The 26,145-nt window shown below is 37.7% G+C and overlaps 1 protein-coding gene across 5 annotated transcripts in view; it reads left to right on the forward strand.

Moving 5' to 3' along the window:
• Positions 1–26,145, forward strand: part of MAP2K5 (mitogen-activated protein kinase kinase 5) — a 278,537-nt gene that overhangs the window by 110,455 nt on the left and 141,937 nt on the right. For all 5 annotated transcript variants that reach the window (XM_055437358.2, XM_055437355.2, XM_055437356.2 and 2 more), the window contains exons 12-13: positions 10,053–10,114; positions 16,760–16,808. In XM_055437358.2, coding sequence (XP_055293333.1) covers positions 10,053–10,114; positions 16,760–16,808 — 111 coding nt within the window. The remainder of the gene's footprint in view (positions 1–10,052; positions 10,115–16,759; positions 16,809–26,145) is intronic.

Genomic DNA, 26,145 nt, shown 5'->3' on the forward strand with positions numbered 1-26,145 from the left:
TCTAAATTTTTTACAGTGGATGTCAAGAGTTAAAAGTCTTACAAACATATTAGTATGACAATTACTCTTCAGGGAGACCAACTAGAAAAAGTGAGTTCACAGAGCCAGCGAGTGTGTGCGTGCTCACTCACTCCGTCGATTCTGACCATTGCAACCCCATGGACTGTGTGTAGCCTGTCAGGCTCCTCTGTCCATGGAATTTTCCAGGCAAGAATACTGGAGCAGATTGCCATTTCCTCCTTCAAGGCTCTTCCTGAACCAGGGATCAAACCCACGTCTCCTGCATCTCCTTGCATTGGCACGTGGGTTCTTTACCACTGAACCACCTGGGGAGCCCTTCATAGAGCCAGTACATGTCATTGTTTTATGGCTTTTTGTCATCCTTTTTTGACTCTTCAATTTGTGTTACATTAAAAAATTATTTATTAAGATGGTATGTTCAAATACTATGAAATTCATCCTTCTAAATGAAGGGTGTGCATTTATGCAGTTCAGTGGTTTTTAGTATATTCACAGGATTATATAATCATTACCACTAATTACAAAACGTTTTTATCACCCCAGAAATAAACTCCCTACCCATTAGTAGTCACTTTGTATATTCTCTTCCTTCGAGTCCCTGGCAACCATTAATCTACTTTCTATCTCTATAAATTTCCCTATTTTGGACATTTCAGATACGTGAAATCATACAGTATGTGGCCATTATGTTTGACTGCTTTCACTTAGCATAATGTTCTCAAGGTTCACCCATGTTACAGCATTTATCAGTACTTCAGGCAATGGCAAGCCACTCCAGTACTCTTGCCTAGAAAATCCCATGGACGGAGGAGCCTGGTAGGCTGCAGTCCGTGGGGTCGCTACAAGTCAGACATGACTGAGCGACTTCATATTCACTTTTCACTTTCACACATTGGAGAAGGAAATGGCAACCCACTCCAGTGTTCTTGCCTGGAGAAGCCCAGGGATGGGGGAGCCTGATGGGCTGCCGTCTCTGGGGTCACACAGAGTCGGACACGACTGAAGTGACTTAGCAGTTAGCAGCATTCCTTTTTTACGACTGCATAATAGTCCATTATGTGGATGTACCATATTTTGTTTACTCTTTCATCCATGGTGAACACTGATGCTCCTTAGAGGGGAAGCTTTCAGTCTTTCATCATCAAGTATGATTTAGCTGTGGGTTTTTGGTAGGTGTCGTTTATCAAATTGTGGAAGTCCCCTTCTCTTCCAAGTTTGTTGGATATTTTTATCATAAATCAGCATTAGATTTTGTCAAGTGCTTTTTCTGTTGAAATGATCATGCGGTTTTTGTCCTTTATTCCATAGTTATAGTGTTTTAATAGATTTTTGCACATTGAACCAATCTTGTATAATCCATTTAATTTGTTGCTGGTTTTAGTTTACTAGTATTTTGCTGAGGATTTTTACATTCATATTCTTAAGTGATATTGATTTGTAGTTTTTTTTGTCATGTCATTGTGTGAGTTTGATACCCAGATATTTCTGTCCTCAAAGAATGAGTGAACAGTGTTCTGTCCTCTTCCATTTTTTGAAAGAGTTTGCTAGAAAGATTGATGTTAATTTTTCTTAAAACATTTGGTGTAATCCACTGGTGAAGCCATCTGGTCCTGGGGTTTTGTTTGTGAGTAGTTCTTATGGTCAGGTGGCATCTGTTGTCTATTATTAGGAGAAGTCCAGTACTTCTGCCCATTGCATCTTGGTACTGGAGTTGCCAAGAAAAACACAATCCAGGCAAGCACTGGACTGAACAATTCTTTAGTCACATAATAAAATGAGAGACAGAGCAAGATCAGCTTCAGTAGTGGGTGTCAGTTCCCCATGGCCAGTAGCAGGTCCCTCCTGGCAGTCTGTGGATGGCAGTTGGCCTGCACATACCCATTTATGTTGCAGCAAAAATAGCCCCCACTCCACCTCACTCCCTTGGAGTCAGAAATGCTAAAAACTGAAGGTATGCCTAAGGTCCATTGAGGCACATGCTTAAACAGGACAAAGAAGTACATATTGAGCCTAAAACAGGGAGAGAGTCCAAAATAAGGAGATAAACCCACCACAGGCTATATGGCCTCTTTATCTCTTAGTAAGCAACTGTTCTAGCCCCAAGGCGCATTGTTATGTGGCCAAGTAGGATTTGTAAGACTGTGTGCATAAGATTGTCTTTTCCAAAAGTTTTTTTTTAATTGTGCTTTAATAACGTATATAATTAACATATTAGCCATTTTAAAGTGTGTATTTCAGCAGCATTAAGTATATGCACATTACTGTGCAACCACTGCCACTATACATCTCTAGAACTCCTTTCCTTTTACAAAACTGAAGCTCTATACCCATGAAAGTATGACTCTCTATGTCCTGTTCCCAGCCCCTGGCAGCAAACATTCTACATTTGTCTCTGAATTGGGCTACTCTGGATACCTCATCTAAGTGGAATCTCATAGTATTTGTCTTTTGGGGACTGGCTTGTTTCACTTTTCATAATGTCCTCAAGATTCACCCAAGTTGGGACATATGTTAAAATTTGCTTCCGGTAATACTGAGTAGTATTGTGATGTAGTTTTTAAAATTACCAACCAATGTCTTTACTAGTTATAGGTTTATTCAGCATTTCTATTTATTCCTGAGGAAGTTTTGGTAGTTTGTGGCTTTCTGAAAGTTTGTTCATTTTATCTAGATTATCTAATTTGTTGGTAAACAATTAGTATGCCTTTATAATCATTTTTATATCTGTAAAGTCAGTATTAATGTTCTCTCTTTCATTCCAGATTTTAGTAATTTGAATCATATCCCTTTTTTCTTCAGGGTAGCTAAGAGTTGATCAGTTTCTTTGTCTTTTTCAAAGAACAAACTCTTGATTTATTTGGTTTTCTCTATTGTTTTTCTGTTGTCATTTACCTCTGGTCTAATATTTATTCATTTTTTCTACTGGCACTGTTTTTAGTTTGCTCTTTTTCTGTATTTTTAAGCTGTGAAGTTAGGATATTGATTTGAAATCTTTCTTATTTAATGTAGGTGTTTACAGCTATACATTTCCCTCTAAGCACTGCTTTAGCTGCACTCTAGAAATTTTGATATTTTGGTTTTGTTTTTTTCATTTTCATTTACCTCAAAGTATTTTCTAATTCCCCACAAAGATAATCCCTTGTGATTTCTTTCTTAGGAGTGTGTCATTTTCCAGTTGAATTTGTCCTTCTGTTGTTGATTTCCAATATTCCATCGAGGTCAGAAAACATACTTTGTGTGATTTCAGTCCTTTGAAACATACTGAGATTTGTCTTATGCTCTAAAACATTGTCCTGGAGAATGTTCAGTGTGCATCTGAAAAATACATTCTGCTGTTGTTGGGTAGAGTGTTCTTCAGATGTCTGTCAGGACTAGTTGGTTTATGGTGTTAAGTATTTATTTCCTTGTTAATCTTTAGTGCGGTTCTTCTATTGTTGAAAATGCGGGGTATTGAGGTGGGGTATTTTGTTGCCTATTTCTCCCTTCAATTTTGTTAATTTATGCATCAAATATTTTGGCATTCTGTTGTTAGATGCATATATGCTGTAATTGTTATATCATCTTGAAGGAGCACCAACTGAACTCTGCCTGTGCAGTGACTATCAGGCAGCTGGTGTTTACTGTAATGGCAGGCTGCTGATTTTCAAGGCTGTACTGAAAGTGGAGAGCAGGCAAGTTAAAATGCCAGTTTGCTGTTCTTACCAAGATTCAAGCATAGTCCTGAACAAATAATTCTGGGGTTGCTACAATCCTTTGGCTAATTTCCAGAGTTCTGAAAAGGTTGATTGTAACAAATTTTGTCTGTTCTTTCATTGCTTTTGCAGAGAAGGGAATTTTCAGAGGACCTTACTATACCCTGCCATTTTCAGTGATATCAACTTTTAATACATTTTAATGCTTTAAATCCTTAACTTAAAATATTCACTTTGTAGTCTATATTTAATACTGTTTCTGAGACTCATCACACTCTAGGCTCTAAAACCCTTCTCCTACTGCTTTTGGCAACTCCCTTTACTCCACGCTAACTGGTCCCTGAACAATTAAATCTCTCACTGAAGTTTTTCCCATATCCTCATCAACTCTTCTGAAACTTGATTCCCCTCCCCGAGATTTTACCTGCCTCTTTCTCGTTCAGAGAGAACAGTGAGCTCTCACAGGTCCTCACTCTTCCACCTGTAACTTAGCCACGGCTGCACATGCCTGATTCACCTCTCACATGAAGAGCTGCTTACGGTAAATCTCTTTACATGTGCTTCCTCTTGGTAGAGTTTCTCCATTAACCACCCTCTCTTTTTTTGAACTTTGATTCTCTCTGTAATACAACAAAGCAGTCCTCAAAAATACGTGGACCAAAAACTGTGCACCATCCTCTGTCAATCCTTCTCTTCCTAGTGCAATAAAACTTCACAGCTTTGTCTCAACCTAGATCTCTCATTTCAGGGTGGAGTTTCATTGTTTATTTTAATCATGTATTGTTTATTTCCAGATATTAATTGAGCATTTTCTTTCAGACACTATTCTAAACCTGGGGGTACAACAGTGAACAAGACTTAATCCCTGTTGGTACAGGACTTAAATTCTAGAAGGGGAGACAGAAGAGAAACATGCAGTATGTCCTCAGAGAGGAGTAAGTGTAGATAGAACCTGAAGCGGGGCAGATGATAACTAATATGGAGAGGAGATGCTCCCTTCGACAGTCAGGGATGGCTTCATTATGGGGGTGGGACTTTCGCAGAGACTTAGTCAGTGAGCCAGCTTAGGGAGGATCTTCAAGGCAGAGGGAGTATCAGGTATAAATGCTCTAAGGTGGGAAGCAAGGTATAATCGGGCCCCACAAGAAAGTCTTGGTGATTTGGGAGGACCTGAGGCCAGACAGGAGGACAGAGAAGTAGGCAGAAGCTAAATTGTGTAGGCCTTATAGGTCCTGGTGAGGAATTTATGTTTTAGCGTGAATTTGTTAGGATGTATTAAAAGGTTTCAAGTAGGGAAGTGATATGATATGCCTTCTCATTAAGTCAAAATTAAGTTCACTCAGAAATACCCAAATATAGCATGTGAAACTTTATATACATGTATTTGAATTATCATCATGGGAGTAAATTGTTTCCCCCACAACCCATGTTGCAAAGAAAGAAAGGACTGTTAATTTTTTTCAACAGGAAGAGGCTAAGAGCTTCTGAAGTTCTTGTTTGTGGCTTCAGATTTCAGTTTTTTTAGTATTAATAATTGTTGTTGTTCAGTCACCCTGTCATGTCTGACTCTTTGTAGCCCCATGGACTGCAGCACGTCAAGCCTCATTGTCTCTCACCATCTCCTGAAGTTAGCCCAAGTTCATGTCCCTTGCATCAGTGATGCTATCCAGCCATCTCATCCTCTGATGCCCCCTTCTCCTTCTGCCCTTGATCTTTCTCAGCATCAGGGACTTTTCCAGTGAGTCAGCTGTTTGCATCAGATGACCAAAATATCGGAGCTTCAGCTTCACCATCAGCCCTTCCAATGAGTTTTCAGAATTGATTTCCCTTAAGATTGACCGGTTTGATCTCCTTACTATCCACGGGACTTTAAGACTGTTCTCCAGCACCACAGTTCGAAGGCATCAATTCTTTGGTGCTCCACCTTCTTTATGGTCCAGCTCTCACAACCATACGTGACCACTGGGAAGATATAGCCTTGACTTTGTCAGCAGAGTAATGTCTCTGCTTTTCAACATACTGTCTAGGGTTGTCATAGCTCGCCTGCCAAGAAGCAATCCTCTTCTGATTTCATGGCTGTGGTCACCATCCTCAGTGATCTTAGAGCCCAAGAAGAGGAAATCTGTCACTGCTTCCACCTTTTCCCCTTCTATTTGCCATGAAGTAATGGGGCCGGGTGCCATGGTCTTAGTTTTTTAATATTTAGTTTTAAACCAGCTCTTTCACTCTCCTCCTTCACCCTCATCAAGACCCTCTTTAGTTCCTGTTTGCTTTCTGCCATTAGAGTGGTAATATCTGCATATCTGAGGTGGTGGTTATTTCTCCTGCCTGTCTTAATTCCAGCTTATAACTCATCGAGCCTGGCATTTCTCATGATGTGCTCAGCATATAGGTTAGACAAACAGGGTGACAGTAGACAGCCCTGTCATACTCCTTTCTCAATCTTGAACCAGTGAGTTGTTCTGTGTAGGGTTCTAATTGTTGCTTCTTGACCCGCATACAGGTTTCTCAGGAGACAGGTAAGATTGTCTGGTATTCTCATCTTTTTAAGAGCTTTCCACAGTTTGTTATGATCCACACAGTCAAAGGCTTTAGCGTAGTCAGTGAAACAGAGGTAGATGTTTTTCCGAAATCCCCATGCTTTCTCTATGATCCAGTGGATGTTCGCAGTTTGATCTCTGGTTTCTTTTCTTTTTCTAAACCCAACTTGGACATCTGGAAATTCTTGCAGGATTCTAAGCATGACCTTACTAGCATGGGCGATGAATGTAATTGTCTGATGGCTAGCACATTCTTTGGTACTGCCCTTCTTGGGAATTGGGATGAGGATTGATCTTTTCCAATCCTGTGGCCACTGCTGGGTTTTCCAGATTTGCTGATATATTGAATACAACACCTTGATGGCATCATCCTTTAGGGTTTTGAATAGTTCTACAGGAATTCCATTTTAATATTTCCTAATTAACAATAATCATGATCATTTTCAGGAAAATGTTGGGATGAATATCACAGTAATGTTGCTTTGTTCATTTGCTACATATCTGTGTTTATTCCACATGCAAGATACTACTTTGTATTGTAGCCCTGTATTAGGATAAGCAGAGACCTTACCCCATGAGTTTTTTTGACTTAATTTCATGAAGATGATAGCCCCAGTTCACCAACAGAACTGTGTAGCAATTGAAATGAGTTTTTTGCTTTTCTACTAGCACTCTTCCTCCTAGTTCTCATGGTGAATAGTAGCATGCAAGAAAATAACTGACTAAGGCTAGGGAATGCAAGAAAGTGACAGGTTACAGTGACTTGGACCAGTGATCTTGAAATCGTGAGGAAAAGGATCAAACCAAACATGCAACAGATAAATGAGTCTCTACATGCCTTGCATATGAGTATTGCAGCTAAGATTAAACTGTCTCTCTGAGTGTATGTCATATAGTCTCATTTCAATGAGACTAAAAAGTTTACATGTGATTCTCAAGCTCTGTGTTGTTATGGGGAAACCTTTTAGATCTTTGGAGTTCTAAGAAGTCCAAGACTCCAGTCTTTCCTGTGTTCTGGCCTCAACGGACTCATGGCTGTGACTAGAACACTCCCCTCTCCAGGACTCAGTTTCTCTCCTCTGTCAAATAAAGTTATTGGACTGATCTTTAATGTCCCTCCAGCACTAATGTTTGATGATTTGATGAGTCTAAGGATTGCCTTTTGGGGATAGATAGAAATGTTAGTAAAACTCAGTAAAAATTCAACTGAAAATCCTCTGCCATTTTTAGCCTGATAAGAATTATTTAATATCATGAGAACTCATGTGGCTTAGTAGGAGCTCTTGAGTCTTTTTTAAAAATATATATATGTATGTATGTATGTATGTATGCATTTGGCTGTGCCAGGTCTTAGTTAGGGGATATGAGATCCCCAGTGTTTGCTGTAGCATTCAAACTCTTAATTGTGGCATGTGGGATCTAATTTCCTGACCTCGAACTCGAGGCCCCTGCATTGGGAGTGTGAAGTCTTAGCCACTGGACCGCTAGGGAAGTCCCAGGACTCTTGATTCTAAGTGGATCTAATGATTATGTCAAAGACAAGATGAATCTGTGATGACAACAAAGCCAGCTATGTAAAGATTTCCCCATATGGATGGCTAAGGAGAGTGGGATATAACTGAGATTAAACAGATATTTACAAAAACCAGTGAATTACCTCAAAATGGGATTCTTTTTTGGCTTGTTCCACTAATAATGGTAATAACCTAATCTTTGCTTTTTTGAATTTAGCTTGTTGACTATTATCCTGTTAGCTAATTAGGCCCTGATTTATAGCCTATCTAAAAGTAAATCTCCTCTTAGGACTTCTTAGTAGTATGTATAGTATATGTGAATAGATTTGCACCTCCTAGTTTTGAGCCACTCAAGCTGTTCACATCATAGGGGACTGGCCTGCTAAACTCTTATTTCTGAGCATTCCAAATACCAACATGTAAAGCTTGGTATTCTTGAGATTTTTTATCCTTGCAACTGCCAGTTCATCTGAGAACATGAAATGTTTTCTGTATCATGTTTTCACTTTTGTTGCATATACAATAAAAATGCCATTTTAGTGAATAAATATGGTTCACCTCATTGCAGAAGTGTCTTTTTCATTCTCTTCCTGGTAACACCCAGAGACAAAGTATAAGGTTTAGTCACACTGTGGTTTTCCAGCTTCTAATCAGAATCTGGAAAAATGCAAGCCAAAGCTGCTGAAAGAAGTGATCATTTTCCTCCTTTAAACAGGATAAATACAAAGCCAGTATCTTTATATATTGAATATATGTAATATTTTTTCCAGGGAAAAATAATTTTTTCTCCAACGTTCAGCTTTAGGAAAACTTCACATAAAAATTTTTGTATTTGCCAAAGAGACTTAACTGTGTTTGAAAAGGATAATATGCTCCGTGTTATTATCTTATGAGGCATACTTACAAATCATCTGGTGGTAAATTGTTAAATGTGAATTTTTAGCCTATAATAGAAACAAAAATGGATTCTTAGATATCTTGGGTAATTCCTTCATGGGGCTGAAAGACTGTAAGACTCACTCTTGACTCAAAGAAACGTACTGCGTGTGGTTAAAATAGTTCTCATATAATCATATCATTAGTAGGAGTAGTGTTTCTTTGCATAACTTCCTGAAATTCTTATACTACTTGTGTAAGATTAAACATTTAATAAGCATACTCAAATTTATACTTCCAAATGAATATTGGTTCCTTTGAAATAGTTTCCTGGGAAAGTTATGCAGTTATTTTAATGATGTTATTGTTGCTGCAAATGGTTTGTGGTCCCTTCTTCTGAAACTGTTTTTAGAGCAACTTAACCTATCTGGTAAAGTTCATAGTGATTTAAATTCACTTATTTATACATCTGACAGATATAGAATATGTACTCTCTGCTCCGTTCCGTTCCGTTGCTCAGTCGTGTCCGACTCTATGCGACCCCGTGGACTGTAGCCTACCAGGCTTCTCCATCCATGGGATTCTCCAGGCAAAAATACTGGAGTGGGTTACCGTTTCCTTCTCCAGGGGATCTTCCTGCTAGTTGTGCTAATTTCTAGTGCTAATTTTTGTTTGATGAAAAAACAAAACAACATGACTCCTGTCTTTATTATGTTTATAATCTAGTGATTTTATTTTTTGGAAACTGCCAAAAGCTCAATTTGGTAAAGGTGAAGGATATTAGTGAATACCATTTTAGTGAAAAATATTATGACTAAGGAGATTTTTTTTAACCCCCTAAAGTAGTTTTCAAAATAGTATTGGAGAATTTCCAAAAAAACAAAAAACTGTTTTGTTCTAAGATAGCTTCTTTGGAATATGTTGATTGCTTGTCATGTTACCTAATTTGAAGGTTAACATACATTTAGATAGATGTTAACATTGTCATTTTACTTTATTAATTTTTATGTGTTTTTTGAACATTATACTCACCTTTTCTGTTTGGTTAATGTGAAAATTCTAAGATAAGGTCCTGGTTTATCTTTGAGAAAACTGTTAACACAAGTGAGATACCTAGATATGATCATCCTATCGATCTTTAGTTTTGTGTATGTATTTAGGTTTACATAAAGTACAGATACTTAGCTGATCCTTCACTACTTTCCTTGTATAAAATGAAAGTGTCTAGTTATGCTTCATCTGGAATTACGATTATATCATAAATAAAATTGGACTAGAAAGCTAATTTTACCCTAGACATCCAATTCATGTTGTAAGTAGAGGAAAAAAAAGTCTCACAGTGGATGTCAGAGGAGGGGCCCTGTTCTGGTAGTTTCATTTGTTGTAATATAACATGTTTGTCTCCACAGGAGGCTCTTTGGATGTATATAGAAAAATTCCAGAGCATGTCCTTGGAAGAATTGCAGTGGCAGTGAGTATATGGCTTTCACTCTATGACATTTGGATGATTTATTTGTGTTCAGTTCAATTGCTCAGTTGTGTCCAACTCTTTGCGACCCCATGAATCGCAGCACACCAGGCCTCCCTGTCCATCACCAACTCCCAGAGTTCACCCAAACTCATGTCCACTGAGTCGGTGATGCCATCCAGCCATCTCATTCTCTGTCGTCCCCTTCTCCTCCTGCCCCCAATCCCTCCCAGCATCAGAGTCTTTTCCAGTGAGTCAACTCTTCGTATGAGGTGGCCAAAGTATTGGAGTTTCAGCTTCAGCATCAGTCCTTCCAGTGAACACCCAGGACCGATCTCCTTTAGAATGGACTGGTTGGATCTCCTTGCAGTCCAAGGGACTCTCAAGAGTCTTCTCCAGCACCACAGTTCAAAAGCATCAATTCTTCGGCACTCAGCTTTCTTCACAGTCCAACTCTCACATCCATACATGACCACTGGAAAAACCATAGCCTTGACTCGATGGACCTTTGTTGGCAAAGTAATGTCTCGGCTTTTTAATATGCTGTTTAGGTTGGTCATAACTTTCCTTCCAAGGAGTAAGCGTCTTTTAGTTTCATGGCTGCAGTCACCATCTGCAGTGATTTTGGAGCCCCCAAAATAAAGTCTGACACTGTTTCCACTGTTTCCCCATCTATTTCCCATGAAGTGATGGGACCAGATGCCATGATCTTAGTTTTCTGAATGTTGAGCTTTAAGCCAACTTTTTCACTCTCCTCTTTCACTTTCATCAAGAGGCTTTTGAGTTCCTCTTCACTTTCTGCCATAAGGGTGGTGTCATTTGCATATCTGAGGTTATCAATATTTCTCCCGGCAATCTTGATTCCAGCTTGTGCTTCTTCCAGCTCATTGTTTCTCATGATGTACTCTGCATATAAGTTAAATAAGCAGGGTGACAATATGCAGTGTTAGTCAGGCATTATTCTCCTTATAGCCTTAGGATTTTTTGTTTTTCTTCAATCCCTACTGACTGTCAGGGTCTTCTTAACTCTCTCATCGTTTTTGTCCTTTCTTCTTTTTGTAGACCAACCTATAATAATGGCATAGAAACATGACAGTTTTGAGGCTTATGGATTTTTTTTTTTTTTTTTTTTGCCACACCACGAGGCTTGCAGAATTTTAGTTTCTGGACCAGGGATTGAACCTGGGCCCCATCAGTAAAAGGGCCGACTCCTTACCACTAGACCGCTGGGGAATTTCCTGCATATTCTGACTTGTGCTAGTTCATGTGTTTGCAGGGATCTTACTACTCTTATTAATCGGTAAAATTTCCACATTCTTCAGAAACAAAGCTGTTTTATTAACATTTTGTAGTTACAGGCACATGATTAGAAAATATGTTTAAAGCCTAAATTATTAAAGTAAAACCATCTGCAAAGAAATACTAGTTTAGTCTTAAAGATTTTTGTATACTTTTTATGTATTTGGTTTTTAATTTTTCACCATCTGTATCTAGGAATTTATTCCTTTTGTAATTAAAAGAAGTTTTCCATTTTTCTATATTCACTAATAAACTAATGAAATATATCAACTAAATTAACATTATTATTTAAACTCCAGATTTCAAATTTGGAGTAACATAGGCTAAACAGTGTCTAGGAGAAGTCATGGGTGGTGTAATAGTAAACAGTTACTAACCTAAAGGCACTCTGATAACTTAAGCAGTTTAATGCAGAACAAAGTGATTATACCATGTACCATTTAATTAAATGGCTGATTTTCGCATTCATTATACATCAAACTGACAACTCAAATCCTTTAATCCAACATGGACCCTTATTTAGTCTTAGTTCATTGTAATTCACAGCTTTCCTTTTTTCTTTCCAATTATTAGTGTGAACTGCCCAGGGTGATGAGAACTTTCTTTTCTGATGCTCTTGCTGCTAAGTAGCTTCTAATCTACATGTTTAGGTAGATGAGTATGAAATTCGAATACTTAAATCACCATTTTAGATGAAAATAAAAATGTTTCATTTCCTCTTTTAATCTCAGGGGGAATGAATGCTTTGTGGCTTTTGGCAGTTCTTGGCTCTAAAGTTTAATAACACGTATAATAAAGGGCAAAAAAAAAAAAAGAGGGATGCCAATTGGAAAAGAAAAAAGTATACTCAATTATCTATCAACTTGGCTAAAATTGGAATCTGCCTTCTTCAGAAGAGAAGCTTGTTCTTCCTGGAGTTCATAAATCTTGCCTCCCTCTAATTGTATAGGGCAGCCACACAAGGCCATTGGTCTTTTCAATTCTCCTGAAGTGGCGAGCCTGTGAAGTGAATGGAGTCAGGAAAAAAAAAAAAAAAATCCAACTACAATACAAGGCTTCCCTATTGGGTAATCGAAAATATGACAGTGGTTTTAGTGAAAAGCGTTTGAAATAAGTGCCAGTTAACCTTCACAGTAACTATAGATTATTGTACATATTTTAAACATGTGCAGGATGAGGTACAGCAAAGTTAAATAGCTTGCCTAGAGTTCTGTAATTAATCAGTAATAATCAGAACCCAGGGCAGTTTAACTCTGGGCCCCATACTCTTTCCCTCCGCTTTCCTAAGAGAATGAGAAAAAAAGAGGAGGAAATGAAATTAAGAACAACATTTAAAAGTAAAAGAGAGAAGTACAAATGAGAGACTATGAGAATAACAATATACACTGCTTCAGATTCTTTTCATGTCTTAGAACCTCATCTCGGCATCTCTCCCTCCCCACAGTAACTTTATTTTCTGAATTCTAACAGTCTGGCATGCTGTACAGGTCCACAGATCCAAGGTTCATTACAGAATAGACCCCTGTCAGCTTTTATAATAAGTTGTTCACATTTTCTCTTGATGGATGCATGGCAAGAGAATATTTTTCCAGAAAAAGAAGTCCATATAAACTGGTTGATTTCAGCCTTCCAACTTGCTCAGTGATTTGTTTTTCACTTTGTTTGAATCTGGCCTTCCTATAAAGAAGAATGCCTTTCTGCCTTTCCCTGCCATCTAACACATTTTATTTTTCCTCTTATTTCTGAAGCAGTGACACTGTGTACTGTGAGTGCTAATGTTGATTGAAGTTGTCCCTGAAACGATGTGCACTTGACATGTCAAGGAGTGCGTGATTGACAGCAGATATAAGTACTTTTAGTGTCAAGGCTTTGTCAAGTCATTGTTGTGAAACTTAGCTTACTGAATACCAATAATACCCTCTAGATTTTCAGTGAACAGATTGCTAGCTCCCTGTACACTTACTTTTCTTCTAAAGGAAAATGTAGTCTATTTTGACAAAGTTGGAAGAATAATATTTTTTTTTAATCTCCAACAAAACTTTTAATTTTAGCAAGTATCATAAAATCAGTATTTGTTTTACTTTTTTCTGCCCAGTAATCTGAATATGGTGGATTGACTTCGCCTAGTATATTTTCTGATTATTCATTTTCTGTGGGACTAATTTTTTAGTGGTGAGCTATCTTTAATGGGAAAGCTTTATAATTTTCAACTAAGCTTATGTTGAGAAATTTAACCTTGTTTCCAGAACTCAGAGGGTGATTACTAAATAAGATGACCTTGTCCTTTTCTTAAAGAAGATATTGTTTTTATTGTTGATGTTATTTTTTATAAGCATTTAAGGAAATATTTTTGTCCTGTTTCTTCCTTCGGTGTTATTGCTATTTTAATAGTTTCTTTTTTTTATTATCTTACTGTTCAGAGTACATGTGTTTTATTGTAATGCCACTTAGACTGAATTCTGGAAGAAATCATTTACTATAGATATGTATTCTGTTCTCTTAAAATAGACAAATATAGAATTGATTATAATACATTAGCAAATTTTTTAGAAGTACATTCCTCTCTGAGAGTAATTAAATATGTTAACTTCTGCTCAGCATTAATTGATATAGATTTTATCTTTTACATTTTTCGTATTTAGAAATTGAGTTTTTCCCTTTATATTTCTATTTTTAATATTGCTCTTAATCTTTTTTGATCAACTAAAATCCTTGCATATTTAGCCCCAACCCTCTTTCCATTATTCTCAAGATATGCAAATTGCCAGTTCTCATCATGGTAGTTTTTCTTATATTCCTGACTCACCAAAAAATGTCTATAATGATGAACATTTAAAAATTCTTGCAGTAAATTTTTAATAATAGTGGTGTGTCCTTTGTATCTGACACCTAGTTATGAATAGTTAGCCTTCAGGTTGTTAAGTTCACACTCATGTGCATACAGGATCAGTGGGTATGAATAAAAACATATGTATCTCCTTTTATAGCAATTTCTATATAAAGACTTTTGAGACTTTTAATGATTAAATTTCCCATATAGAAGGTAGCACTGTCACCCATGGACTTAAGGTCTCAGAAACATCTTCTTTTCGGTATCTTATTCAACTAATTATTCTTAATTCGGGCTATTAAATTTTAAAAATCCAAAATCTAACTCAGATGTTTATATTTTCTCTTTATTTCTTTTACATGCCCTTTCAATATTGTCTACATGATTCCATACATATTCTTGCACCAGCCAGTCAGAGTGGCTTGTGGGATCATCATCTTTGTTGTTTCCTACCCTAATGTCATTTAAAACGTTTTAGGGAAAGTTTTTATTTTGGAATAATTTTAAACTTCCAGAAAACTAGTATTTGGAAATACTAAGAATTCCCAAAGTTGCTTCACCCAAACCCCCCAGTTGTTAACAATTAACCACATTTGCTTAAACACAGGTATGTTTGTGTGTGTGTTAGTTGCTCAGTCGTGTCCAACTCTGTGCAACCCCATGGACTATAGCCCATCAGACTTCTCTGTCCATGCGATTCTCCAGGCAAGAATACTGGAGTGGATTGCAATGCCCTCCTCCAGGGTATCTTCCCAATCCAGGGATTGAACCCAGGTCTCCTGCCTTGCAGGCAGGACCCTTTACCATCTGAGCCACAACATGGGCTTCCCAGGTGGCTCAGTGGGCAAAGTATCTGCCTACAAGACAGAAGACGCAGGTGGACGTGAGTTTGATCCCCAGGTTGGAAAGAACCCCTGGAGAAGAGCATGGCAGCTCACTCCAGTATTCTTGGCTGGAGAATCCCTTGACAGAGAAGCCTGGCAGGCTGTAGTCCATGGGGTCACACAAGAGTCGGACACGATTGAAGTGACTGAGCTCACACTAAGCCTGTGCACCACGACTACTAAACGCACACATGCACACACAGACACACACATATACACACACACATATTTAAAAATATTTTTATTTTATCATTTATTTTGATTTTTGTCTATGCTAGGTCTTTGTTGCAATGCTCAGAGTTTCTCTACTTTCATAAGGTGGGGGCTACTCTCTAGTTGTGGTGCACAGGCTTCTCATTGCGGTGGCTTTTCTTTTCACGGAGCACAGGCTCTAGGGTGCACGGGCTTCAGTGGTTGTGACACATGGGCTCAGCAGCTTGGCGCACAGGCCTAGTTGTCTTGCAGCACGTGGGATCTTCCGAGACCAGACGTTGAATCTGTGTCCCCTGCATTGGTAGGTGAATTCTTAACCTCTGGACCACCAGGGAAGTCCCTATATAGATTATTTTCCTGAAACATTTGAGAATAAGTTGTAAGTATCATGACCTTTTACTCCTAAATACTCCAGGTGTATTTTTCCTAAGAGCAAGTATATTCTCTTATATCACCTCTATATACTGATCAAAATCATAAAATTAGCACTGATACGTCATTATTATCTAACCAACAGTCCTTATTCAGGTTTTGCTACTTGTCTGATCATACCCTTTATAGATCAAAAGAAAATGTTTTCTGGTCCAGCATCCAGTCTAGGATTACACATTATAATAGTTGTCGTGTCTCTCTAGTCTCTGTTACTAGAACAGTGTCTCAGCGTTCCTGTGTCATTCATGACCTCAATGTTTTTGAAAACTACACTGCCCCAACACTCTGATCATATCTTTTTACTTTGGCCTGAGTGCTTTTTCCAGTTTTCCTCACATCAGTGGAATCTGTTGCTCAGAGCCTGGCACTTCAGTAAAGCCCTCCTGACTATTGTCAGGGGAAGCAGCCTTTACTCCATCCATTGCCTGCATTAGTTAAGTTTTTAAAAATGTCTCTCCTTGGTGGGAGGGAGATTCAAGAGGGAGGGGACATAGGTATACCTATGGCTGATTCATATTGATATTTGGCAGAAACCAACACAATATTGTAAAAGCAATTATCCTTCAATTAAATTTGAAAAGGAATGTCTCTCCTTGGTCATAAATGTCATGACTTAATTTTTTTTCATACGCAGAAGTATAGAAAACAAGCGAGAATCTTTGTCCCTTTTTCCTGTCCCTGTCCTTCCCCCCGCCCCGCACACTACCACTGAGAACTTCGGTGTAACTGGGCTTCCAGGTCACTTTATGTGCACACATACTCATTTCTTTCATACCTATCCTCAGAACACTGTGAGCTTATTAAATGAAGGAACCTGTGCCTTGTACATTCAGTATCCCCACAGTGCCCGGCACGAAAGGTGTTCAGTAAATGCTTGTTGGTTAATAGACTTTTGAAGGAAGAAAGTATGGTTGATATGATTGCGTGTTTAAATGTGGAAAATTCCTTATAAAAACCATCATTGACCCGTTTTCTCTTTCTTAAATTTAGGTTGTTAAAGGCCTTACTTATTTGTGGAGTTTAAAGATTTTACATAGAGGTATGTACTGAGCTTACGAGCTCTGACTTATTTGGGGCTAGGGTGGGGAGCTCTCTGGAAACTTTGATTTTTAAAGTGAATTAGAGGATCTCATATTTAAGCCAGGTGATATATTTGATAGTCAGTAAGATGGCTCCTTCATAAATGTTATTTTTTAAAAATTTATTCCTTAACAGCTCTGATATAGATTATATACTTGGTATTATATTTTTGTGAATAATGTTTACGAAACACGTAAAATGGTATTTCACAGTGTTTGGAAATGACAGGATCTTATTTTTCTAAAATCTAGTTAATGAAAAACCTTCGCTTTCCAGCAGTTGCATCCCTTTCTTTTGTTAACATTTCAAATACCCTCATGTACTGTTTCTTAAGAGGCAGCTTCGCAGACCTTGAAAGTGAAACTTTAAGGAATTGGTGAATGCATCAGCAGTTAGTCTCCTAAGTCTATTAACAGAATACATGAAAAGAATTACCAGGTAACTGTTGAATGTTGCAAAAGGAACCTCTTTCTGCACTTTTTAATATTCCCGAAATGTCTGAATTCATTTGTAGCAAATTATTAAGTGAGAAACAGACTATAAAAAAGCAGCTTCAAGTTGGCATAATGTTAGTAACTACTGTTTAAGTTTACACTGTTCAGCCTAGCTTTATGCAGACTTGGAGAATGCACCAGCATACACATTAGATGTGATTAAGGGAAAGTTTTGTTTGTTTTTAAGGTATGAGCTATGAGAGAGAAAACAACTGACGCCTTCCGTTGTAGCATCACATCTGTCACTAAGGGTTTTTTGTTGTGATTCTGGTGGTGGTTTTCATATCCCAGTGATTCCAAATTTTTGTTTAAATTCTCCTTCCTCTTCTGAAGAGGGTATGTAGATATTGACATGTAAAACTTTCAGTTCAGTTCTTGAAGGTGTTTATGGTGATTAAATGGAATCATAAACCAAGTTTTTCTTTAAAGCGGGTCCACTCTATTTCTGAGTCTATAGTTGGTACAAAAGTTCTATGTAGAAAGCGTGAACTAAATGCATCAGTATTATTCTTCCTGGGAATAAATAAACATGTGAATACATCTGGTGGGTGAGAGAAAGTGGAGCATTTTCTCCCCCGGGATTAAAAGAGAACAGTCTCTAATGTAATATGACTTATATTTCTCCCCTGTACTCCTACTGCCTAACACTTGCCAACCCATAAAGTGGTTATAACCATTTTAATAGGAGTTAACACAGTGGTCAATTCTTGTCATTTTATTGATTTTTATGAACATCTGCTATCCTTTTGACAAAGGAACTCAAGGAAGTCATCAGTGCTCAGCAGCAGAACCTTCATTTAAAGGCCTTTGCCATGGAAATGCAAATATTATTAAAGTGACCCTTAGGCTCATCCTGTACTTTGGGCATACAGCATAATTCTGGCTTATAGGGGATTCTCACTAACAATAACTTTCTATGAGGACTCTTAGTAGCACTAAGAACTATAGTAGATAGGGAAATGCTATTCAGTTATTCTGCAGTCATCTTTGTTTTTCTTCTTTAAAACCATTGGTTTTAGCTTCACTTTTTGTCTGGAGGAATAATGGAATTTTTCATTTGAAATGGTGTCTTGATAGACATTTCTAATGGATTTATGTCTGGATATAAAAATAAAGACTAAAGTGTTGGTTAGAGTCTTATACAACCACCCTGTAGTTACTGTGGGCAAGTGTGGTTGACCAGAGCCTCTCAGAGGCAGGTAGCTCCTTCTCCCCAGCTCTGGATGCAGTTTGGGTTGAGAAGGGTTCTTTGATCATTGATGTATGCGGGCGTTAGTGGTTTGATTGATTAAGTTCATAGAGGTTTCAAAAAGGAATCCTAAGCCTGTACTTCTCTTTTCAGTCTGTGCTAGCCAGTCCAGTTCCCACAGAGAGTAGCCACTATAAAATGCCGCTGGTTATGGGTTAAGGTTATTGGTGAGAGGCTGAGTGGGGATTTTGGAGTGGGCCAACTAACCCTCTCAAGGAATTTCCATTTTTTAAATTTACTGGTTTAACTGAAGTACAGTTGATTTATGATGTTGTGTTCAGGTATTCAGTGTGTTGTGTTCAATGTTCAGGTATACGATGTTATGTAGACCACAGCAAGATGATTCATTCATACACAGATTTTACACAAATATACACAGATTTGTACAAAGATATACAGATTCTTTTCCCTTATAGGTTATTACAAAATATTGAGTATAGTTCCCTGTGCTATAGAGTAGTTCCTTGTTGGTTATCTATTTTATATATAGTAATGTGTATATATTCAGTGTTAAATAAGTACCAGTAAGTGAATGCGCGTCTGTGTCTCTTTCGCTGCAAAGACTGATGAATTACAGTGCAGGTGGACAGTTATTCCCCAGTAATTATGGGTACTCAGCTATAGAAACAGTGTGCTGTCGTAGTTTACCTTATTAAATATGTATGTTTAGCTTTTGAGTTTCCTTGTTATTTGTGGAAATTTTACCTTCTGGATTTAAAAGTACATGTTTTTTATTGGAAAGTGGAAGAAGCCAAGTGTCCCTGGAGACTTTTGTAAAGCTTTGTAATGCAGAATTTACTCTAGATTGAGTAGTTGTTAACTTAATATTTTAGAGGTTTTATCCATATTTAATAACTTGGATTTCATAAAAATAAGATTAAAGATGCCTTTATATTTACCAGAAGCTATTTAATTTTCTCCTTGATTAAAAAATTGTAGCTTTCTAGATCAGTTCAATCAGGCAATTAAAGATCAGAGCTTTTAAGTTCAGCTAAGGCAATTAAATAGGTAATATACTTTTTTAATACGCTTATGCTGTATAGGCTTATTGCTGTACCTTCTTAAAAGCGCATATCCTTGTTTTTGCTTTCTCGAAATGAATGGTGAGGGGAGTTCTAGCTGAATATGTTTCATGCTGTCAAATCAAAGACAGTGGTCCTTCTCTGGTGGGGTGTGCGGGGGAGCCTGGTACAAGCGCTGTGAGAAGACAGAGCAAAATGAAGACAGTGAAAGACAAACACAAATAAATAAGCTCAGCTTCCTTTCCTTTGTCTTGTCTGAGTACTTGTGTTCTCCTCTGATAGTTGTTTTCTTCCCTACCAACCGCTGTCCCTAAAAGCCAGGATCCTTATCCTTAGGAACACAAATTTCAAAAGATTAAGAAATGGATTTGTATTCAGTAAGAGGACAAACTGTTTCTCACATTTCAGTGGCTTCCTTGAAGTCTAGTGGTCCTGGATTTGTGACTGTTATAAACAATTATGCATATATAAGTATATAATATATTGTGGAATTTATATTAGAGAAGATAGTTAATGGCTTCCAGACAAGCTGTTGAAAACTGAGCCTTTCCTATAGAGCAAAACCCCATGAGGACTGTAGAGCAGAACGAAGCCTGAGCAACAGCAGTGACAGACCACCCATCCATCCTGTGAGCCTTGTTACTCTGGTGCAGGTCAGTTTGTTTGTGTATTGTGTAAAGGGGAAATTTTTTTAGGAATTGAAGTGTATAAGATCCCTCCAACCCATAGGGGATCATCATATATTATATTCAATCAGGTATTACTGATGTTTATTTTGTTCTTTTCACAATCTAGTTGACGTGATATATATGAAAGTTTTTCTGAACTATCAGATATTAATAGTGCAGGTATGTTTTAATTATATAATAACTATTATTAGAATTAACCACTTTATCCTGTTAATAAGCTTATCTCATTTCCAAATCAATCCAGGGAGAGAGTTTATTCTACTTTGTATTACTAGGTCAAAAATTATGAAAATCTTTTCTTTAAGAAAAGCATGTGATATCACATGAAGACATAATTATTAAAACTGTTTGAAACTTCCACCAAGATTAACTACTGTGGAAAAAACTGTCTTTATTAAAAAGCATTTGTGTGGGGCCTGTAAGCATAGCATGTACTTACTGAGTAAAAACAAAGAAAATGAACAGTGAGAAAGTCTGTTAGGCCAGATCCAACATTACAGCAAACATACATCGCCACTAATGAGGTGAGAGCCCTGCATATTAATAAACCTACAGCTCCAGTCACAGCCATCATTACCCACATCAAACATAAATACCAGATTAACACCTATGCCATTTCTTTGGAAGATGTGAGAATGCCCTGGCAGTAACTGCTCTCTCTTTCCCTGAGGATAAAAAATAGAAATGGAACGGTTATGAGAATAGAACTTGGATTAAGAAAATAAAATTGGCAGTCAGGCTGGGGCAGTCTTACACAGATGGAGAAGTTTATAGAAAGAAAAAAGCCTAGATAGTTGGTGTCCCAGGATATTTTTTGTATATACAATCCTGGTTAGTTTCATTAATTTTCTCTAATATATATATAATATGAAAAAGCTCTCCTATTAGAGAAAAAACATATATATATATATATATATATAGTTGTATTACTCTGAATGTGAATGCTGCCCAAATAGATTTATGTTTGGAGAAACTAAGTCTCGTGGTTTCAATATACATGTTAGAAATTTTATTTTCTATTCCTCTTATTATTTTTTTATAACTCTGGCCTCAGTGCTTATCTTCCAATTGGTGTTGTCATAGACACCAAAGCCAATTTTTAAAATTATTTTTAATTGAAGGATAATTGCTTTACAGAATTTTGCTGTTTTCTGTCAAACCTCAACATGAATCAGCCATAGGTATACATATATCCCCTTCCTCTTGAGCCTCCCTCCCATCTCCCTTCCCATCCCACCCCTCTAAGTTGATACAAAGCCTGTTTGAGTTTACTGAGCCATACGGCAAATTCCCATTGGCTATATGTTTTACATGTGGTAATATATGTTTCCATGTTCCTCTCTCCATACGTCTCACCCTCTCCTTCCCTTTCCCCGTGTCCATAAGTCTGTACTCTATGTCTGTTTCTCCAAAGCCAGTGTTTTTAGTTTGTTCATTGAGCAGCTTTTTATCTCAGCTGTGTTCTAGGCACTTGTCTGTGTAGTTTGAATATATTGATTTACATAAAACAAAAGATTCTGACACTCATGGAACTTATATTCTAGGTTGGGAAGCCATCCATAAATAATGAACATAATAAAAAAATAAATGCAGAGTATGTGGGAGGGTAATTATTAATATAAAGAAAAGAAAAAGTAGATCAAGCTTAGGGGAGGCAAAAGACGGGTTGCAGTGTTCATCACGTAGGCCTCACAGAGATGAGATTGAAGCGAAGGCTTAAAGGAAGAGAGTCACTAGCCGGGAAGGTATACGGGAGAACAGAGCAGAAGACACCAGTGGGATGTGCAGAATGTGTTCATGGAGCAGCAGGGAGGTCAGTGTCACACTGAGGACGTGAGAGAGGGTGCTGTCAGCTGTCGGGCTGTGTCACAGTAACCAGGTAAGTTATAGAGGCTCCGTCGTGAAGATGCGGAGAAGTGGTCAGGTTCTGAATCTCTATGTAAGTGTACAGGTAGAATTTCCTGGCGGCTTACTTAGGGGTTTTCAGAGGAAGAGAGGAGCTAAAGTTGCTTCCCCTTTCACCAATAGCTCAATGTGATAAAAATGTTTCCTGCCACATTTTTTTCCTGCTAAAAGAGAGACTTTCTTTAAAATTAAGGAAAAAACTGGTGATATCAAGTGCTGGCAAAGAATACAGAGTAACTGGGCTCTCATACATTGCTGGTGGGAATATGAAATGGTCCAGCCACTTTGGAAAGCAGTTTGATACTGTCCTCCAAAGTGATTTGGCAGTCCCATGCCACATGGCTTTATGTATAATAGCTCCAAACTGGAAATGACTTAAGTGTCTTTTAACTGGTGAATAAATAGACTGTAGTACATCCCTACATGGAATACTACTCAACAATAATAGGGAAGAAACTGCTGATTCATGCAGTGACACAGATGCATCCTGACTTCCTTATGCTAAGTAAAAGAAGCCAGACTCAAAAGGGCTACCTATTGTGTCATTCCACTTTCATCACATTCTGGAAAAGGCAAAACTATAAGGATGGAAAACACATTGGTGGTTGCCCAAGGGTAGAGGAAGAGCTGTCTATAGAGCTGTGAGGGAATTTGGGGAGATGTTGCAAATGTTCTATATCTTGATTTTGGTGATGGTTATATGACTGTACACGTTTGTTAGAACACTGAAACTTACACATCTAGAGAGGGTGAATTTTACTGTAAGTTATATTGGACCAACCCAATACCTCAGAAATCAAATTTTAAAAAGGAAGAGAAAAAAGGCAGTCTCTTAGTTCTTAGCAGTGCAGTGGAATTTCTACTTTAGAAAGAGGTTTCCCTACCTAAAGAGACAGACCATTCTTTCAAGGGGTCTGGTTGATTCTGTCTTTATTACCATATCTTGTGATGCCTGAAAACTCCTACCTAGGTTTGGTCTAGCAGTTCACTAGCTTAAAATAAAAAAAGAAAGAAACCCTCATGGTTTGCAATGTCAGAAAGAGAGGGGGTGGCAAAAGAAAGAGAGCAGAGGGGAAAGGGAAGGAAAAAAGAAGAAAGTTGCTGTTGTCCTTGGTCAGCAATTTAGAGCATCTGGAAATTGGCAGTTTTAAAAGTTCAATTTCTAAGAGGGAATAGGTTTTATGTAAATTCCCAATCCCGTCCTGCTGACCGATTGCCTCATTGTGTGACCCTGGAACAGCAGGCGACTCCTGTTCTCTAGGCATCAGTTTCCTCATATATATGATGAAAGGATGGCCGGATGGTCATTCAGGTTCTGACAAGCACCAGGATTCTGGATTCTTTGCTTTGTAACAGAAGGAAATATGATATCTTAACAAGGTACAAAGCAAGTGAGGTATGGAGAAGAAAGAAAACAAATTAAAATCCCTGAGAGTAGATTTTTCTATGAAAATTATAATAATAACAATAATGAATATTAATTAGGTGCTTACTCTGTACCAGGCCCTGTTCTAAGTACTTAATGTGTACAAACTATTTTGTGTTCCTTCAAAATGGGGAACTCTGGAAATAACTATTTTAGAACTGCTGCTGCTGCTGCTGCTGCTAAGTCACTTCAGTCGTGTCCGACTCTGTGTGACCCCATAGACGGAAGCCCACCAGGCTCCCCCGTCCCTGGGATTCTCCAGGCAAGAACACTGGAGTGGGTTGCCATTTCCTTCTCCAGTGTGTGAAAGTGAAAAGTGAAAGTGAAGTCACTCAGTCGTGTCCGACCCTTAGCGACCCCAGGGACTGCAGCCTACCAGGCTCCTCCTAAAGAGGCTTAAATGCAAATAATTGAGAATTAAAGCAGTGTGGCTTATCTAAGGATATGGTTGCTTTCTAAATCAAACTGATGGAGTCAAATCAAAAGATAAACTCTTTATGGGGAAAAAGTTTTTAAACTGTAAAGTATATGGAAAATAAAATATCATGAACAAAAAGTTACAGAAAAAAACATATAGAGTCACAACTTAGAAAACAAAGGAATTCTTTTTTAAAAATCTTTTTATTTTGAAATAATTGTAGATCGACAGGAAGTTGCCACGAGAATGTAAAGAAGGTCCCCCTCAAGGGCACCCTTTTAAGGAAGGAATGTGTAAGAGAATTGGAGGCTGATAACATAGAAGAGTGTAGGCAGGTAAATGTTATGTATATTTGCTAATACCTTTTAAGTGAGATCAGTGTAAATTTTAAAACTTAAAGAGTGTTATAAGACTATTTATGTTATATTCCAAGTTATGTTTAATTATATCTTATTAAATGAAAGAAAAGGAATGAGCTGGTAGGAGTAAAACCTCTGAATTCCTTAGGAAATGAACTTTGATGTCAAGGTGGTAATATTAAAAGAATACCTTAGTGTATTTAAAAGTTGGGAATTGTGATGGGAAAAAGTTACGAATGATCATTTGCTGGATTCTTTAGGGAAAGGAACGTTGGAAAACATTACTGGCAATAGGAAACTCACCTGGTTAACTTTCAGTATTATATGAAGAAATGTAACATACACAGATTTTCGTAACCTCTTTTGCAGAGTTTTACACAGTTGGTGCTTACCCATAGGTGAGTTTTATTTTTGCTATCTAGAGGACCAAACACAGGTTTTAAAAAGACTGGTTTGAGTAACCCAAGACATTTTAAAAGAAACCATCCCCAGTTGGTTTTCTGTTGTAGTATGTGATGATGAGAGGCCTGGCATGCGCGGACTCCTTCCCTGGGCTTTGTGACTGCTTAATCAAATGTGTCTAGAAGGAGGCGTTTATGTTAAGCAAGTGCTCGGGGTGGGAGCACAGTTACATCTAGGCTCCTGTTCAAATCCTTTAAATATTATCCTTTAAAGGTATACATGAATCATATGCCAGTGATGTAGTAGATTGTAACTTATGAGCATTGTGTTTTTGGAGGGAAAAAAAAAGGTGAGGCCATTAACTGAGGCAAACAAGCTAGTTCAGTGACTCTGAGTTGTTGGTTCTATGTTGGATATACATAACCTGGCAAGTATCTGTTACTTGCCACACAAATGAGCATCTCTAAAAATTAAGCCTCCTTCCCCACTTTGTCATTCACTATCTTTCTCTTGGGTAATCCCTAGAAATTTCTGTATTTCTGGTAATGATTTTCAAGGCAGGAAACCCCATGTAGCATTACTTTTAAAGTGTTTTTTTAAAGATTGTATGTCTAGGGTATATAAAAAACTATCAAAACTCAACAGCAACCCCCCCCCAAACAATCCCAATATAAAATAAACAAAATATTTGAAGAAACAGTCCATTGAAGAGGATATACAAATGGCAAATAAGCACAGGAGAGGATTTCAGCATCATTAGCTGTTAAGACAATGCAAATTAAAGCCACAGCAAGGTATTACTACACACCTGCCAGAATGTCTAAAATTTTAAAAATAGCGATAACATCAAATGCTGGCAAGGATGCAGAGAAATTAGATCACTAATGCATTGCGATAGGAATGTATAACGATGCAGCCCTGCTGGAAAACAATTTGACATTTCTTAAAAATCTAAACATGCAACTACTGTATGACCCAGCACTTGCACTCCTGGGCATTTATCCCAGAGAAATGAAGACTTACATTCACACAAAAAGCTGGGCACAAATATTTATAGTAGCTTTGTTCAAAACAGCCAAAAACTGGAAACAGCCCTGACATCATTTCTGAATGAATGGTTAAACAAGCTGTGCTCCATTCACACCATGTACTACTACTCAGCAGTAAAAAGGAATGAGCTTTGGATATGCATAACTGGGATGAATCTCCAGAGAATTATGATGAGTAAAAAAAAAAAAAAAAAGAACAAACCTAGTTACAAAAGATTACATACTGTGTGACTCCATTTTTATAAAATTCTTGACAAAATTACAGAAATGGAGAGTAGGTTAG

This window comes from Moschus berezovskii, chromosome 9, assembly GCF_049115385.1.
Source record: "Moschus berezovskii isolate FMDL1 chromosome 9, NW_MosBer_1.0, whole genome shotgun sequence".
Classification (NCBI taxonomy): domain Eukaryota; kingdom Metazoa; phylum Chordata; class Mammalia; order Artiodactyla; family Moschidae; genus Moschus; species Moschus berezovskii.